Source organism: Somniosus microcephalus, chromosome 9 (assembly GCF_052327205.1).
Source record: "Somniosus microcephalus isolate GS21.2 chromosome 9, FLI_Smic_1.0, whole genome shotgun sequence".
Taxonomy (NCBI): Eukaryota; Metazoa; Chordata; class Chondrichthyes; order Squaliformes; family Somniosidae; genus Somniosus; species Somniosus microcephalus.
Window position 1 is genome coordinate 232349066 of NC_140995.1, and position 19177 is coordinate 232368242.

Consider the following 19177-nt stretch of genomic DNA (forward strand, 5'->3'; position numbering starts at 1 on the left):
GTAAAGGGAGAGATACGTCCCATCACCGTGAGAGTAAAGGGAGAGATACGTCCCGTCACCGTGAGAGTAAAGGGAGAGATACGTCCCATCACCGTGAGAGTAAAGGGAGAGATACGTCCCATCACCGAGAGAGTAAAGGGAGAGATACGTCCCGTCACCGTGAGAGTAAAGGGAGAGATACATCCCGTCACCGTGAGAGTAAAGGGAGAGATACGTCCCATCACCGTGAGAGTAAAGGGAGAGATACGTCCCATCACCGAGAGAGTAAAGGGAGAGATAAGTCCCATCATCGTGAGAGTAAAGGGAGAGATACGTCCCATCACCGTGAGAGTAGAGGGAGAGATACGTCCCATTACCGTGAGAGTAAAGGGAGAGATACGTCCCATTACCGTGAGAGTAAAGGGAGAGATACGTCCCGTCACCGTGAGAGTAAAGGGAGAGATATGTCCTGTCACCATGAGAGTAAAGGGAGAGATACGTCCCATCACCGAGAGAGTAAAGGGAGAGATACGTCCCATCACCGTGAGAGTAAAGGGAGAGATACGTCCCATCACCGTGAGAGTAAAGGGAGAGATACGTCCCATCACCGTGAGAGTAAAGGGAGAGATACGTCCCATCACCGTGAGAGTAAAGGGAGAGATACGTCCCTTCACCGTGAGAGAAAAGGGAGAGATACGTCCCACTAGCGTGAGGGTAAAGCGAGAGATACGTCCTATTACCGTGAGGGTAAAGCGAGAGATACGTCCCATCACCGAGAGAGTAAAGGGAGAGATACGTCCCATCACCGTGAGAGTAAAGCAAGAGATACGTCCCATCATCGTGAGAGTAAAGCGAGAGATACGTCCCATCACCGTGAGAGTAACGGGAGAGATACGTCCCATCACCGTGAGAGTAAAGGGAGATATACGTCCCATCACCGTGAGAGTAAAGGTAGAGATACGTCCCATCACCGTGAGATTAAAGGGAGAGATACGTCCCATCACCGTGAGAGTAAAGGGAGAGATACATCCCATCACCGTGAGAGTAAAGTGAGAGATACGTCCCATCACCGTGAGAGTAAAGGGAGTGATACGTTCCGTCACCATGAGACTAAAGGGAGAGATACGTCCCATCACTGTGAGAGTAAAGGGAGAGATACGTCCCATCACCGTGAGAGTAAAGGGAGAGATACGTCCCATCACCGTGAGAGTAAAGGGAGTGATACGTCCCGTCACCGTGAGACTAAAGGGAGAGACACGTCCCATCACTGTGAGAGTAAAGGGAGAGATACGTCCCATCACCGTGAGAGTAAAGGGAGAGATATGTCCCATCACCGTGAGAGTAAAGAGAGAGATACGTCCCATCACCGTGAGACTAAAGGGAGAGATACGTCCCATCACCGTGAGAGTAAAGGGAGAGATACGTCCCATCACCATGAGAGTAAAGGGAGTGATACGTCCCGTCACCGTGAGACTAAAGGGAGAGATACGTCCCATCTCCGTGAGACTTAAGGGAGAGATACGTCCCATCACCGTGAGAGTAAAGGGAGAGATACGTCCCATCACTGTGAGACTAAAGGGAGAGATACGTCCCATCACTGTGAGACTAAAGGGAGAGATACGTCCCATCACCGTGAGAGTAAAGGGAGAGATACATCCCATCACCGTGAGACTAAAGGGAGAGATGCGTCCCATCACCGTGAGAGTAAAGGGAGAGATACGTCCCATCACCGTGAGAGTAAAGCGAGAGATACGTCCCATCACCGTGAGAGTAAAGCAAGAGATACGTCCCATCACCGTGAGAGTAAAGCAAGAGATACGTCCCATCACCGTGAGAGTAAAGGGAGAGATACGTCCCATCACCGTGAGAGTAAAGGGAGAGATACGTCCCATCACCGTGAGAGTAAAGGGAGAGATACGTCCTTTCACCATGAGAGTAAAGGGAGAGATACGTCCCATCACCGAGAGAGTAAAGGGAGAGATACGTCCCGTCACCGTGAGAGTAGAGGAAGAGATACGTCCCATCACCGTGAGAGTAAAGGGAGAGATACGTCCCATCACCGTGAGAGTAAAGGGAGAGATACGTCCCGTCACCATGAGAGTAAAGGGAGAGATACGTCCCATCACCGTGAGAGTAAAGGGAGAGATACGTCCCGTCACCGTGAGAGTAAAGGGAGAGATACGTCCCATCACCGTGAGAGTAAAGGGAGAGATACGTCCCATCACCGAGAGAGTAAAGGGAGAGATACGTCCCGTCACCGTGAGAGTAAAGGGAGAGATACATCCCGTCACCGTGAGAGTAAAGGGAGAGATACGTCCCATCACCGTGAGAGTAAAGGGAGAGATACGTCCCATCACCGAGAGAGTAAAGGGAGAGATACGTTCCATCACCGAGAGAGTAAAGGGAGAGATACGTCCCATCACCGTGAGACTAAAGGGAGAGATACGTCCCATCACCGAGAGAGTAAAGGGAGAGATACGTCCCATCACCGTGAGAGGAAAGGGAGAGATACGTCCCATCACCGAGAGAGTAAAGGGAGAGATACGTCCCGTCACCGTGAGAGTACAGGGAGAGATACGTCCCGTCACCGTGAGAGTAAAGGGAGAGATACGTCCCATCACCGTGAGAGTAAAGGGAGAGATACGTCCCCTCACCGTGAGAGCAAAGGAAGAGATACGCCCCATCACCGAGAGAGTAAAGGGAGAGATACGTCCTGTCACCGTGAGAGTAAAGGGAGAGATACGTCCCATCACTGTGAGAGTAAAGGGAGAGATACGTCCCATCACCGTGAGAGTAAAGGGAGAGATACTTCCCATCACCGTGAGAGTAAAGGGAGAGATACGTCCCATCACCGTGAGAGTAAAGGGAGAGATACGTTCCGTCACCGTGAGAGTAAAGGGAGAGATACGTCCCGTCACCGTGAGAGTAAAGGGAGAGATACGTCCTGTCACCATGAGAGTAAAGGGAGAGATACGTCCCATCACCGTGAGAGTAAAGGGAGAGATATGTCCCATCACCGTGAGAGTAAAGGGAGAGATACGTCCCATCACTGTGAGAGTAAAGGGAGAGATACGTCCCATCACCGTGAGGGTAAAGCGAGAGATACGTCCCATCACCGTGAGGGTAAAGCGAGAGATACGTCCTGTCACCGTGAGAGTAAAGTGAGAGATACGTGCCATCACCGTGAGAGTAAAGGGAGAGATACGTCCCATCACCGAGATGGTAAAGGAAGAGATACGTCCCATCACCCAGAGAGTAAAGGGAGAGATACGTCCCATCACTGTGAGAGTAAAGCGAGATATACGTCCCGTCACCGTGAGAGTAAAGGGAGAGATACGTCCCATCACCGAGAGAGTAAAGGGAGAAATACGTCCCATCACCGTGAGAGTAAAGTGAGAGATACGTCCCATCACCGTGAGAGTAAAGCGAGTGATACGTCCCGTCACCGTGAGAGTAAAGGGAGAGATACGTCCGACCACCGAGAGAGTAAAGGTAGAGATACGTCCCATCACTGTGAGAGTAAAGTGAGAGATACGTCCCATCACCGAGAGAGTAAAGGGAGAGATCCGTCCCATCGCCGTGAGAGTAAAGGGAGAGATACGTCCCATCACCGAGAGAGTAAAGGTAGAGATACGTCCCATCACCGAGAGAGTAAAGGGAGAGATACGTCCCATCCCCGAGAGAGTAAAGCGAGAAATACGTCCCGTCACCATGAGAGTAAAGGGAGAGCTACGTCCCACCACCGTGAGAGTAAAGGGAGAGATACATCGCATCACTGTGAGGGTAAAGGGAGAGATACGTCCCATCACCGTCAGAATAAAGGGAGAGATACGTCCCATCACCGAGAGAGTAAAGGGAGAGATATGTCCCATCATTGTGAGAGTAAAAGGAGAGATACGTCCCATCACCATCAGAATAAAGGGAGAGATACGTCCTGTCACCGTGAGGGTAAAGTGAGAGATATGTGCCATCACCGTGAGAGTAAAGGGAGAGATACGTCCCATCACTGTGAGAGTAAAGGGAGAGATACGTCCCATCACCGAGAGAGTAAAGGGAGATATACGTCCCATCACCGAGAGAGTAAAGGGAGAGATACGTCCCATCACCGTGAGAGTAAAGGGAGAGATACGTCCCATCACCGTGAGAGTAAAGGGAGAGATACGTCCCATCACCGTGAGAGTAAAGGGAGAGATACGTCCCATCACCGAGAGAGTAAAGGGAGAGATACGTCCCATCACCATGAGAGTAACGTGAGAGATATGTCCCATCACCGTGAGAGTTAAGGGAGAGATACGTCCCATCACCGTGATAGTAAAGGGAGAGATACATCCCATCATCGTGAGAGTAAAGAGAGATACGTCGCATCACCGTGAGAGTAAAGTGAGAGATACGTCCCATCACCGTGAGAGTAAAGGGAGAGATACGTCCCATCACCATGAGAGTAAAGTGAGAGATACGTCCCATCACCGTGAGAGTAAAGGGAGAGATACATCCCATCACTGTGAGAGTAAAGGGAGAGATACGTCCCATCACCGTGAGGGTAAAGGGAGAGATACGTCCCATCACCATGAGAGTAAAGGGAGAGATACGTCCCATCACCGAGAGAGTAAAGGGAGAGATACGTCCCATCACCGTGAGAGTAAAGGGAGAGATACGTCCCATCACCGTGAGAGTAAAGCGAGAGATACGTCCCATCACTGAGAGAGTAAAGCGAGAGATACGTCCCATCACCGTGAGAGTAAAGGGAGAGATACGTCCCGTCACCGTGAGACTAAAGCGAGTGATACGTCCCATCACCGTGAGAGTAAAGGGAGAGATACATCCCGTCACCGTGAGAGTAAAGGGAGAGATACGTCCCATCACCATGAGAGTATAGTGAGAGATACGTCCCATCACCGTGAGAGTAAAGGGAGAGATACGTTCCATCACCGTGAGGGTAAAGGGAGAGATACGTCCCATCACCGTGAGAGTAAAGGGAGAGATACGTCCCATCACCGTGAGAGTAAAGGGAGATATACGTCCCATCACCGTGAGAGTAAAGGGAGATATACGTCGCATCACCGTGAGAGTAAAGGGAGAGATACGTCCCATCACCGTGAGAGTAAAGGGAGAGATACGTACCATCACCGTGAGAGTAAAGCGAGAGATCCGTCCCGTCACCGAGAGAGTAAAGCGAGAGATACGTCCCATCACCGTGAGAGTAAAGCGAGAGATACGTCCCGTCACCGAGAGAGTAAAGCGAGAGATACGTCCCATCACCGTGAGAGTAAAGGGAGAGATACGTCCCGTCACCGTGAGAGTAAAGCGAGAGATACGTCCCATCACCGTGAGAGTAAAGGGAGAGATACATCCCGTCACCGTGAGAGTAAAGGGAGAGATACGCCCCATCACTGTGAGAGTAAAGTGAGAGATACGTCCTGTCACCGTGAGAGTAAAGTGAGAGATACGTCCCATCACCGTGAGAGTAAAGGGAGGGATACCTCCTGTCACCGTGAGAGTAAAGGGAGAGATACGTCCCATCACCATCGGAATAAAGGGCGAGATACGTCCTGTCACCGTGAGAGTAAAGGGAGCGATACATCGCATCACTGTGAGGGTAAAGGGAGAGATACGTCCCATCACTGTGAGAGTAAAGGGAGAGACACGTCCCATCACCGTGAGAGTAAAGCGAGAGATACGTCCCGTCACCGTGAGAGTAAAGCGAGAGATACGTCCCATCACCGAGAGAGTAAAGCGAGAGATACGTCCCATCACCGTGAGAGTAAAGCGAGAGATACGTCCCATCACTGAGAGAGTAAAGCGAGAGATACGTCCCATCACCGTGAGAGTAAAGGGAGAGATACGTCCCGTCACCGTGAGAGTAAAGCGAGAGATATGTCCCATCACCGTGAGAGTAAAGGGAGAGATACATCCCGTCACCGTGAGCGTAAAGGGAGAGATACGTCCCATCACCATGAGAGTATAGTGAGAGATACGTCCCATCACCGAGAGAGTAAAGGGAGAGATACGTCCCATCACCGTGAGAGTAAAGTGAGAGATACGTCCCATCACCGAGAGAGTAAAGGGAGAGATATGTCCCATCACCAAGAGAGTAAAGGGAGAGATACGTCCCATCACCGTGAGAGTAAAGGGAGAGATACGTCCCATCACCGTGAGAGTAAAGGGAGAGATACGTCCTGTCTCCGTGAGAGTAACGGGAGAGATACGTCCCATCGCCATGAGAGTAACGGGAGAGATACGTCCCATCACCGTGAGAGTAACGGGAGAGTTACGTCCCATCGCCATGAGAGTAACGGTAGAGATACGTCCCATCACCGTGAGAGTAACGGGAGAGATATGTCCCATCGCCATGAGAGTAACGGGAGAGATACGTCCCATCACTGTGAGAGTAAAGGGAGAGATACGTCCTGTCTCCGTGAGAGTAAAGGGAGAGATACGTCCTGTCTCCGTGAGAGTAAAGGGAGAGATACGTCCCATCGCCATGAGAGTAACGGGAGAGATACGTCCCATCACCGTGAGAGTAACGGGAGAGATACGTCCCATCGCCATGAGAGTAAAGGGAGAGATACGTCCCATCACCATCGGAATAAAGGGCGAGATACGTCCTGTCACCGTGAGAGTAAAGGGAACGATACATCGCATCACTGTGAGGGTAAAGGGAGAGATACGTCCCATCACTGTGAGAGTAAAGGGAGAGACACGTCCCATCACCGTGAGAGTAAAGCGAGAGATACGTCCCGTCACCGTGAGAGTAAAGCGAGAGATACGTCCCATCACTGAGAGAGTAAAGCGAGAGATACGTCCCATCACCGTGAGAGTAAAGGGAGAGATACGTCCCGTCACCGTGAGAGTAAAGCGAGAGATACGTCCCATCACCGTGAGAGTAAAGGGAGAGATACATCCCGTCACCGTGAGAGTAAAGGGAGAGATACGTCCCATCACCATGAGAGTATAGTGAGAGATACGTCCCATCACCGAGAGAGTAAAGGGAGAGATACGTCCCATCACCGTGAGAGTAAAGTGAGAGATACGTCCCATCACCGTGAGAGTAAAGGGAGAGATACGTCCCATCACTGTGAGTGTAAAAGGAGAGATACGTCCCATCACCGTGAGGGTAAAGGGAGAGATACGTCCCATCACCATGAGAGTAAAGGGAGAGATACGTCCCATCACCGTGAGAGTAAAGGGAGATATACGTCCCATCACCGTGAGAGTAAAGGGAGAGATACGTCCCATCACCGTGAGAGTAAAGCGAGAGATACGTCCCATCACCGAGAGAGTAAAGCGAGAGATACGTCCCATCACCGTGAGAGTAAAGCGAGAGATACGTCCCATCACTGAGAGAGTAAAGCGAGAGATACGTCCCATCACCGTGAGAGTAAAGGGAGAGATACGTCCCGTCACCGTGAGAGTAAAGCGAGAGATATGTCCCATCACCGTGAGAGTAAAGGGAGAGATACATCCCGTCACCGTGAGAGTAAAGGGAGAGATACGTCCCATCACCATGAGAGTATAGTGAGAGATACGTCCCATCACCGAGAGAGTAAAGGGAGAGATACGTCCCATCACCGTGAGAGTAAAGTGAGAGATACGTCCCATCACCGAGAGAGTAAAGGGAGAGATACGTCCCATCACCAAGAGAGTAAAGGGAGAGATACGTCCCATCACCGTGAGAGTAAAGGGAGAGATACGTCCCATCACCGTGAGAGTAAAGGGAGAGATACGTCCTGTCTCCGTGAGAGTAACGGGAGAGATACGTCCCATCGCCATGAGAGTAACGGGAGAGATACGTCCCATCACCGTGAGAGTAACGGGAGAGGTACGTCCCATCGCCATGAGAGTAACGGTAGAGATACGTCCCATCACCGTGAGAGTAACGGGAGAGATACGTCCCATCGCCATGAGAGTAAAGGGAGAGATACGTCCCATCACCGTGAGAGTAAAGGGAGAGATACGTCCCATCACCGTGAGAGTAAAGGGAGAGATACGTCCTGTCTCTGTGAGAGTAACGGGAGAGATACGTCCCATCGCCATGAGAGTAACGGGAGAGATACGTCCCATCGCCATGAGAGTAACGGGAGAGATACGTCACACCACCGTGAGAGTAAAGGGAGAGATATGTCCCATCACCGTGAGAGTAAAGGGAGAGATATGTCCCATCACCATGAGAGCAACTTGAGAGATATGTCCCATCACCGTGAGAGTTAAGGGAGAGATACATCCCATCACCGTGAGAGTAAAGAGAGAGATACGTCCCATCACTGTGAGAGTAAAGGGAGAGATACGTCCCATCACCATCAGAATAAAGGGAGAGATACGTCCTGTCACCGTGAGGGTAAAGTGAGAGATACGTCCTGTCACCGTGAGAGTAAAGTGAGAGATACGTGCCATCACCGTGAGAGTAAAGGGAGAGATACATCGCATCACCGTCAGAGTAAAGTGAGAGATACATCGCATCACCGTGAAAGTAAAGAGAGAGATATATCCTGTCACCGTGAGAGTAAAATGAGAGATACGTCCCATCACCGTGCGAGTAAAGTGAGAGATACGTGCCATCACCAAGAGAGTAAAGTGAGAGATACGTCCCATCACCGTGAGAGTAAAGAGAGAGATACATCCTGTCACCGTGGGTGTAAAGTGAGAGATACGTCCTGTCACCGTGAGAGTAAAGGGAGAGATAGCTTGTGGCCCAGGCTGTGATGTCCATGTGCCGGTCGTGTCTCTGTCGTGTTTAGTTATTGTACGTTCTCTGTGTCAGGACCCAACCCGTGTGCTCAGTCCTGTCATCGACATCATCAACATGGATACCTTCGCCTACGTGGCAGCTTCATCGGATCTGAGGGGAGGTAGGACGGAGAGTCAACAACAGGAACAAGTATCTATGTTGTATCTTTGACGTAAAAAATTACATAAGATGATTCTGAAATGGAAGTTGACTTTGAAATGGACCTCAAACCATTGAGGCAGAGTTTAGGAGGGCTGAAGGGCGTGACTGAAAGTCAGGTCGATAAGATAGAGTTTGGAAAGGCTTCTTAAAGGTGGAGAGGTTTAGGGTTTAGGGAGGACATACTTAAGAGTAGGCTGAGGTGGCTTAAAAGTCTGAAGCAAATGGTGAGGTGGAGGTAGAGGGATATGTACAGAAGGTCAGACTCAGGGGACTGAAGCGTGTGGGGGAAGATATAGCTGGAGGAGGGTACAAAGATAGGGTGAGCTGAGGCTGTGAAGGTAATTGTAGATGACGAGGAATTTAAATTGGAGGCGTTGCAGGACAGGGAGCCAGTGTAGGTCACTGAGGATGGAGGTCTTACTGTGGGACTGGATGTGGGCAGCTTCATTTTGGTCATGTTAGAGTTTGTGGAGGGTACAGGATGGGAGGCCAGAGAGAAGACATTGGAATAATGCAGATGATAAAAGCATGGCTAAGGGCTTCAGCAGCGAGGGACTTAGGTAGGGATGGAGGCGGGTGATGTGGTGAAGGTGAAAGTAAAGTGGTCTTTGTGGCGGGGAGGGCGTGAGGTTTAAAGTTGAGCTCTGGGCTGAAAAGGACGCCAAGATGTGGCTGGTGTGGTTCAGATTGAGCAAAAGGCCAGGGAGAGGTTTGAGTTACTGGCAAGGGAGCAGAGCTTCTGGTGGAGTCAGAAAACCATACCTTTAGTCTTGGCAATGTTAAGTTGAAGGAAACTGTGGCTCATCCAAGACTTGGCGTCAGACAGACAGGCTGACAGCACGGAGGTAATGTAATGGTTATGTTACTGGACTAGCAATCCAGAGACCTGGACTAATAATCCAGTAGAACATTAGTTCAAATCCCACTATGGGCAGATTGAGAATTTAAATTCAGTTTTAAATATCTGGAAATAAAAAGCTGCTATCAGGAAAAGTGACCATGAAGCTGTCAGATTGCGTAAACACCCAACTGGTTCATGAGTGTCCTTACCCGGCCTGGCCTAGGCATGACTCCAGTCCCACACCAACTTGGTTGACTCTTAACTGCCCTAACAGTTGTATCAAACCGCATCCAGCAGTTCAAGGAGAAGGCCCACCACCACCTTCTCATGGATGGGCAGTAAATGCTGGTCTTGCCAGCGACGCCCACATCCCAAGAATGAATTTTTTTTTAAAGGTGGTCACAGAGTCAAGAGAGGTGGTGGAGAGGTAGAGCTGGGTGTCTTCAATACACATGTGGAAACTGGCCTCTGCTTCTGAATGATCTCACCAAAGGACAGCATGTAGAAGAGGGGCAGGAATAGAGATTCCTTGTTGGAGATGCAGTGGCTGCGTTGAGATAGATAGGAATAGACCCGTGCAAGGTCAGTCTCAGATCAGCGGTGGAGAAGTGACGAGGAGAATGGAAAAACTGCAGGGAGACTGAGGAGGATACGGATATCTCACCATGGAGAATGCTTTTTGTGACTTTGGCTTGTTCCTGTTAAGCTGCGTGGCTGCGCAGCGGTCTGGAGGTCCCGCGCAGGGCGCTCGCTGGCTTTTAAATGGAAAAACCGTGCATGCGTGGAAACTTGAATGGGCCCGTTGAAGGGGCCGCGCACCTAAAAAAATTTAGAGGGAACATTGCATCTCAGTCTGGTGAAAGGGCGGAAACCGGACTGAAGGGTTTTCAACAGGGAGCTATGGGAGAGCCGGGAGATGACAAGTTTGACAAAATGTTCCACTACTTTAGAGGTTAGAGATGGGACAGGGTAGTTGGAGAGGATGGATGAATCAAGGCTGGGTATTTTGAGGAAGGGGTTGAGGATAGAGATGTTAAAAAGGAGAGGGATGGTGCCTGAATGAAGGGAACCATTTACAATGCCAGCTAACATGGGAGTCAGGAGGACAAGTTCAGGATTGGACTTTGAGTGGCTAAGTGATTAAGGAGGTGAGTTTCATGGAGAAAAATTTGGTTAAGATGACTGTCACTTACGTCCTTAGCCACCGCCCCCCCGCCCCCAACTTCCCCACATCCCCATTGGCACAGACGGTTGGTTGCTGTGGAGGAGGGGTATTATTTCAGTCTTGGTATAAGGGGGTCACTGATTGAATGCTTGTTGTGTTTCCCCCAGGGTTTGACTGGAGCCTACACTTCAAATGGGAGCAGCTGACACCGGAACACAGGGCAAAAAGACTGGAGCCCATCGCGCCAATCAAGTAAGTGGCAGAACTTGAGAGGCTGCACCAGTGGGAGAGAGGCACCAGGATCATAGAATCATAGAAAGTTACAGCACGGAAGGAAGCCATTTCGGCCCATCGTGTCCGCGCCGGCCAACAAAGAGCTATCCAGCCTAATCCCACTTCCTAGCTCTTGGTCCGTAGCCCTGCAGGGTAGAGCAACCCAAGCGCACATCCAAGTACTTTTTAAATGTGGTTAGGGTTCCTGCCTCCACCACCCTTTCAGGCAGTGAGTTCCAGACCCCCACAACCTTCTGGGTGAAGAAATTTCCCCTCAAATCCCCTCTAAACCTTCCACCAATTACTTTAAATCTGTGCCCCCTGGTTTTTGACCCCTCTGCTAAGGGAAATAGGTCCTTTCTATCCACTTTTTCTATGCCCCTCATAATTTTATACACCTCAATAAGGTCTCCCCTCAACCTCCTCTGCTCCAAGGAAAACAGACACAGCCAATCCAGTCTTTCCTCATAGCTAAGATTCTCTACTCCTGGCAACATCCTTGTAAATCTCCTCTGTACCCTCTCTAGTGCAATCACACCTTTCCTGTAAGGAGGGCAGTGGAGCCAGTGAACCAGGCAATGGGTGCCAGGAGGGCAGTGGAGCCAGTGACCCAGGGCAATGGGTATCAGCAGGGCAGTGGAGCCAGTGATCCAGGCAATGGGTATCAGCAGGGCAGTGGAGCCAGTGACCAGGGGTTGTGAGGGTGCCGGTTAGTTCCCTCAGTAACTCCTAGATGGCACCTTCACTTGTTTTTTCCCTTTGCTAATTGTTACTAGTTTCTCCTGTGTTTATTACTTAACTGCCTTTTATCAGGTTCATTGGTTTCACCTGTTTTTGCTTGTATTTAAGTTCTGTGGTTTCTTCCCTCTGTGCCCAGTCTTGACAAGCTGTTTGCCTAGTGGTAGCTTGTCTTGAGCTCTTATGTTTGTAACTGTTCACCTGTGTGATTCTAGTAAAGTACTTTTATTTAAGAATGCATACCTGCTTCTCGCCTCGTCTGTCTGCACTTGGGTCCAGAACCAGCCTCGCCCTGACAGCAAGACTGAGCCAGTATGGACCCAGCAGTGATGGAGGAATTTCGTTCTATTCTCTCCCATCAAGGTGCTTTCCTCGGCCGCCTTGAGCAACTTCTCCAAAGCATTTCGGACAAGGTAAATACGTGGACTCAGACCATTCAACACCCAGCCGCTGTGGCTTCTGCTCAGGATGTTCCTCCTCAGTCAGTTCCTTTGGGTACTACCCCACCGGTCGCCGACCTCCAGACTCACCGAGAGCCTCGCCTACCCGCGCCAGAGCGCTATGACGGTCATCCGGGCAAGTGTTGCGGCTTCTTGACCCAGTGCTTCCTAGTTTTTGAACTCCAACCCTCCATGTTCCTATCACCCCGCTCTAAGATAGCGTTCATCATATCACTACTCTCGGGAAAAGCTCTCGCTTGGGCTACCGCTATCTGGGAGCAGCAATCTTTCGTCTGCTCGGACATTCTCCTTTTCGCCGAAGAGATGAGCAAAGTCTTTGACCATCCTGTGAGTGGACGGGAGGCAACTAAGAGACTTTTGAATCTCCTCCAGGGCAACTGCAACGTAGCCGACTTCGCCATTGAGTTCCGCACACTCGCTGCGGAGAGCCGCTGGAACACCGAGGCCCTTCTCTCCATGTTTCTTCATGGCCTTTGCGAATCTATCAAAGATGAACTGGCGTCCAGAGAGGTTCCGGAGGACCTTGACACGTTCATCTCCCTTGCCATCAGAGTGGATAACTGCCTCCGGGAGCATGGTAGAGAGAGGAGATTCACTACTGCCACAGAGGTGAGATCTTCCGGTGTTTCGAATCTGACCAAGAGTTTCCAAGTACCCCCAAGTCCACCTGTTAGCACCGAAGAGGAACCTATGCAACTCGGCAGAACTCGGCAGAACTCGGCTCTCCCAGTTTGAGAGACAGAGGAGATTGAGAGAGGGGCGTTGTCTTTACTGTGGCCTGTCTGGCCATCTCAGAGCCACATGCCCTGAGCTTCAGGAAAAAGCCAGGAGGATTGGGAAAATACTGACAGATCAAATCCCTTCTCCTACCCCTTCTGTCTTCCAAACCCTGCTTCCCGCTCGTCTCTCTTGGGAGGGACAACAGTACAACCTCCAGGCATTTGTTGACTCCGGGGCTGCTGGCTGTTTTATCGATGCCACCCTTGTGCGCAGCCTGAAAATTCCTTTCTCCCGCCTTGACAAGCCTTTACAAGTCACCGTCCTCGACGGCAGGCCCCTTGGTTCTGGGCGTATTCATCATATCATCGGAGTATTACATGTCCAAGTAGGGGAGAGACATCAAGAGTTGCTGCAGTTTCACCGTATCGATTCACCTGAGCTCCCTCTCGTTCTTGGACATCCGTGGCTCTCTCTTCACAACCCTCACATTGACTGGACTACCGGGACTGTGCAGGAGTGGGGTCCTTCATGTCTAGCCAACTGTCTTAAGGTCTTCCCTAGTCTGCCCCGTCTTTCCTCTCCCAAGCCAGCTGATCAGCTGGACCTTGCTCATGTGCCACCTGAATATTCGGACCCCCATGCTGTGTTTAGTAAGAGGCGGTCCACTACACTCCCACCCACACCGGTCCTACGACTGTGCCATTGATCTCCTGCCTGGCACTAGCCCCCCTCGGGGTCAGCTCTACTCTCTCTCTGGCCCTGAGAATGTTTCCATGGAAGAATACATCAAGGAAGCCCTCGCTACAGGTTTCATTCGCCCTTCCACCTCCCCAGCGGGCTCTGGCTTCTTTTTTGTAAAGAAGAAGGATGGTGGTCTCAGGCCTTGCATAGACTATCGGGGGCTTAACAAAATTACCATTAAGAACTGCTATCCTCTCCCTTTGATGTCTTCAGCGTTTGAGCAGCTGCAGGGAGCTACCATCTTCTCCAAACTTGACCTCCGCAACGCGTACAACCTGGTCCGCATTAGGGAGGGGGATGAATGGAAGACTGCCTTTATCACCCCTAGCGATCACTGGGAATACCTCGTCATGCCCTTTGGTCTCACTAACGCTCCTGCTGTCTTCCAAGCTCTGGTCAATGACGTGCTCCGGGACCTGCTGAACCAGTTCGTGTTTGTTTATTTGGATGATATTCTCATCTTCTCAAAGTCCCCCCAGCAGCATGTCCAACACGTCAGACGGGTGCTGCAGATGCTCTTGGAGAACCGTCTCTTTGTCAAATCCGAGAAATGTGAATTCCACCTCTCTAAGGTCACCTTCCTGGGCTACGTCATCTCCTGTGGAAGCGTCCAGATGGATCCTAGCAAGGTTCAAGCTGTCTTGAACTGGCCGCGTCCCACACCGGTTAAGCAGGTTCAGCGGTTCCTGGGATTCGCCAACTTTTACAGACGCTTCATCCGCAACTTCAGCTCCCTTGCCGCCTCCCGCTCCGCATTGACCAAGGGCTCGTCTTTACGGTTCAGTTGGTCTTCTGAAGCGGAACGGGCCTTCCAGCAGCTCAAACAACGCTTCACCTCTGCTCCCATTCTGGTACACCCTGACACCACCCTGCCCTTTATCGTAGAGGTGGATGCCTCGGATATTGGAGTCGGGGCTGTCCTGTCCCAGCGCTCCCCTAAGGACCAAAAGCTACATCCCTGTGCCTTCTTTTTCCATCGCCTGAAGCCAGCAGAGAGTAACTACGATGTCGGCAACAGGGAGCTCTTGGCAGTTAAGTTGGCCTTGGAGGAGTGGAGACACTGGTTGGAGGGAGCAGAGCATCCTTTTGTCGTCTGGACCGACCATAAAAATCTGACATATATCCAGGACGCCAAACGCCTCAACCCTCGGCAGGCCAGGTGGGCTCTCTTCTTTACCCGGTTCAACTTTCTCCTGTCTTACCGCCCAGGGTCTAAGAACCTCAAACCAGATGCCCTTTCTCGCCAGTTTGACCCCTCGGAAAAGGACCAGACCCCGGAACCTATCATCCCCAGTTCCTGCATCGTTGCTCCCGTCGCATGGGAGATTGAGACTGTGGTGCGAGGGGCCCAACGTCAGGAGGCTGACCCTGGAGGAGGCCCTCCTCATAGCCTTTATGTTCCCAGTCAGGTGCGCACCCAGGTCCTTCAATGGGGGCACTCTTCTCGATTGACTGGTCATCCTGGGATCCGTCGGACTCTCGAGTTCCTTAAGAGGAGGTTGTGGTGGCCCTCTATTGAAGCTGACACCCGGGCCTTTGTCTCCGCTTGTCCCATCTGTGCCCAGAACAAGACATCCCAACAACCTCCGCTTGGTCTCCTGCATCCCTTGCCCATCCCCAGCCGTCCCTGGTCTCATATCACCCTGGATTTCATCACCGGGCTACCTCCATCTGAGGGATTCACTACCATCCTAGTTGTGGTCGATCGCTTTTCCAAGGCTGCTCACTTCGTCCCTCTTGTCAAGCTTCCTTCTGCCAGAGAGACTGCCCAGCTGGTTGTCCAGCATGTCTTCCGCCTCCATGGCTTGCCCCTGGATGTCGTCTCTGACCGTGGTCCCCAGTTCTCATCCAGGTTCTGGAAGGCTTTTTGTTCCCTCCTGGGCGCTTCCGTCAGTCTCTCCTCTGGGTTCCACCCACAGTCTAATGGCCAGACTGAGAGAACCAACCAAGATCTGGAGAGGGTGCTAAGAAGCTTTGTGTCCTCCAATCCTTCCACCTGGAGCAAGTATCTGGTCTGGGCAGAGTACGCGCACAATACCCTTCAGAGCTCCTCCACTGGTCTCTCACCTTTCGAATGTCAATATGGCTTACAACCGTCACTCTTCCCTGAACAGGAGAGGGAGGTAGGAGTCCCGGCTGCCCAGGGGTTCGTCCAACGCTGCCGCCATACCTGGAGGAGGGTCCGATCCGCCTTGCAGCTCGCTTCTTCTCGGCAGAAAGTGCAGGCTGACCGACACCGCCGCCCAGCTCCTCGGTTCCGGACCGGACAGAAGGTCTGGCTGTCTACCCGGAATCTTCCGCTCCATGTGGAGTCCCACAAGTTGGCTCCCCGGTTCATCGGACCTTTTAGGATTTTGGAAAAAGTAAACCCTGTGGCCTACCGGCTCCTCCTTCCTCGGTCGATGAAGATACATCCCACGTTCCACGTCTCTCACCTCAAGCCGGTACTTACCAGTCCCTTGGTTCCTGCATCCAGACCTCCCCCCCCCGCCCCACATGATTGACGGTCAGCAAGCCTACACTGTCCGTCGCCTCCTTGATAGTCGTCGGGTTAGGAGGAGCATTCAATACCTGGTCGACTGGGAAGGTTATGGTCCTGAAGAGCATTCCTGGGTTCCGGCACGGGACATTTTGGATCCTGAACTCATCAGAAATTTTCGCCGTCGCCACCCTGATCGTCCAGGAGGAACATCAGGAGCCGTTCCTAGGGGAGGGGGTCCTGTGAGGGTACCGGTTAGTTCCCTCAGTAACCCCTAGATGGCATCTTCACTTGTTTTTTCCCTTTGCTAATTGTTGCTAGTTTCTCCTGTGTTTATTACTTAACTGCCTTTTATCAGGTTTATTGGTGTCACCTGTTTTTGCTTGTATTTAAGTTCTGTGGTTTCTTCCCTCTGTGCTCAGTCTTGACAAGCCATTTGCCTAGTGGTAGCTTGTCTTGAGCTCCTATGTTTGTAACTGTTTACCTGTGTGATTCTAGTAAAGTACTTTTATTTAAGACTGCATACCTGCTTCTCGCCTCGTCTGTCTGCACTTGGGTCCAGAACCAGCCTCGCCCTGACAAGGGGCAATGGGTATCAGCAGGGCAGTGGAGCCAGTGACCTAGGGCAATGGGTACCAGGAGGGCAGTGGAGCCAGTGACCCAGGGCAATGGGTATCAGGAGGGCAGTGGAGCCAGTGACCCAGGGCAATGGGTATCAGGAGGGCAGTGGATCCAGTGACCCAGGGCAATGGGTATCAGGAGGGCAGTGGAGCCAGTGACCCAGGGCAATGGGTATCAGGAGGGCAGTCAATCCAGTAACCCAGGCAATGGGCATCAGCAGGGCAGTGGAGCCAGTGACCCGGGCAATGGGTATCAGCAGGGCAGTTGATCCAGTGACCCAGGCAATGGGCATCAGCAGGACAGTGGAGCCAGTGACTCAGGCAATGGGTATCAGCAGGGCAGTAGAGCCAGTGACCAGGGGCAATGGGTATCAGCAGGGCAGTGGATCCAGTGACCCAGGCAATGGGTATCAGCAGGGCAGTGGATCCAGTGACCCAGGCAATGGGTATCAGCAGGGCAGTGGATCCAGTGACCCAGGCAATGGGTATCAGCAGGGCAGTGGAGCCAGTGACCCAGGCAATGGGTATCAGGAGGACAGTGGAGCCAGTGACCCAGGCAATGGGTATCAGGAGGGCAGTGGAGCCAGTGACCAGGACAATGGGTATCAGGAGGACAGTGGAGCCAGTGACCCAGACAATGGATAACAGCAGAGCAGCGGAGCCAGTGACCAGGACAATGGGTATCAGAAGGGAGTGGAGCCAGTGACCAGGGGCAATGGGTATCAGGAGGGAGTGGAGCCAGTGACCAGGGGCAATGGGTATCAGCAGGGCAGTAGAGCCAGTGACCCAGGACAATGGGTATCAGCAGGGCAATGGAGCCAGTGACCTAGGGCAATGTGTATCAGGAGGGCAATGGGCCAGTGACCAGGGCAATGGGTATCACGAGGGCACTGGGCCAGTGACCCGGACAATGGGTATCAGGAGGGAGTGGAGCCAGTGACCCAGGCAATGGGTATTTGGAGGGCAGTGGAGCCAGTGACCAGAACAATGGGTATCAGCAGGGCAGTGGAGCCAGTGACCAGAGGCAATGGGTATCAGGAGGGCAATGGGCCAGTGACCTGGGCAATGGGTATCAGGAGGGAGTGGAGCCAGTGACCCAGGGCAATGGGTATCAGGAGGGAGTGGAGCCAGTGACCAGGGCAATGGGTATCAGGAGTGCAGTGGAGCCGGTGACCCAGGGCAATGGGTATCAGGAGGGAGTGGAGCCAGTGACCAGGGCAATGGGTATCAGGAGGGAGTGGAGCCAGTGACCAGGGCAATGGGTATCAGCGGGGCAGTGGAGCCAGTGACCAGGGGCAATGGGTATAAGAACATAAGAACATAAGAAATAGGAGCAGGAGTAGGCCAATCGGCCCCTCGAGCCTGCTCCACCATTCAATAAGATCATGGCTGATCTGATCCTAACCTCAAATCTTCTATCACTCTCCATCCCACCCGAACCCATGTGATCTCCCGGGAGAGGCGAGAAACCAGATAAAAAACCCAATGGCCAATTTGGGAGAAAAATCTGGGAAATTCCTCTCCGACCCCTCTAGGCGATCGAAACTCTTCCAGGACATCACTCTGTCCCTATTTTTTCTACAGTACTTACCTTCTGTAAAGGCGATCTCCACCCCAGCCAGGAACAGGAATAAAACCATCTCCTGAAATCTAACACAGAATTAGAACACAAGAAGTAGGAGCAGAACCAGGCTACACGGCCCCTGGGCCCGCTCCACTACCCACAGGGCCATGACCATTCCGAACCTAGACTCATGTCCAATTTCCTGCCCGCTCCCCGTAACCCTTAATTCCCTTTACTTCTAGGAAACTATCTATTTCTGTTTTAAATTTATTTAATGATGTAGCTTCCACAGCTTTCTGGGGCAGCAAATTCCACAAACCTACCACCCTCTGAGTGAAGAAGTTTCTCCTCATCTCAGTTTTGAAAGAGCAGCCCCTTATTTTAAGATTATGCCCCCTAGTTCTAGTTTCACCCATCATTGGGAACATCCTCACCGCATCCACCCGATCAAGCCCCTTCACAATCTTATATGTTTCAATAAGATCGCCTCTCATTCTTCTGAACTCCAATGAGTAGAGTCCCAATCTACTCAACCTCTCCTCATATGACCACCCCCTCATCCCCAGGATTAACCGAGTGAACCTTCTTTGTACTAACTCGAGAGCAAGTATGTCTTTTCTTAAGTATGCACACCAAAACTGTATGCAGTATTCCAGGTGCGGTCTCACCAATACCTTGTATAACTGCAGCAATACCTCCCTGTTTTTAT

The 19177-nt window shown here is 51.6% G+C and overlaps 1 protein-coding gene across 1 annotated transcript in view; it reads left to right on the forward strand.

Moving 5' to 3' along the window:
• LOC147113121 (polypeptide N-acetylgalactosaminyltransferase 14-like) overlaps positions 1 to 19177 on the forward strand; it is a 327805-nt gene that overhangs the window by 206429 nt on the left and 102199 nt on the right. Inside the window, 2 exon segments of the mRNA XM_085998011.1 lie at positions 8738 to 8825; positions 11040 to 11124. Of these exon segments, the coding sequence (XP_085854137.1) occupies positions 8738 to 8825; positions 11040 to 11124 (173 nt within the window).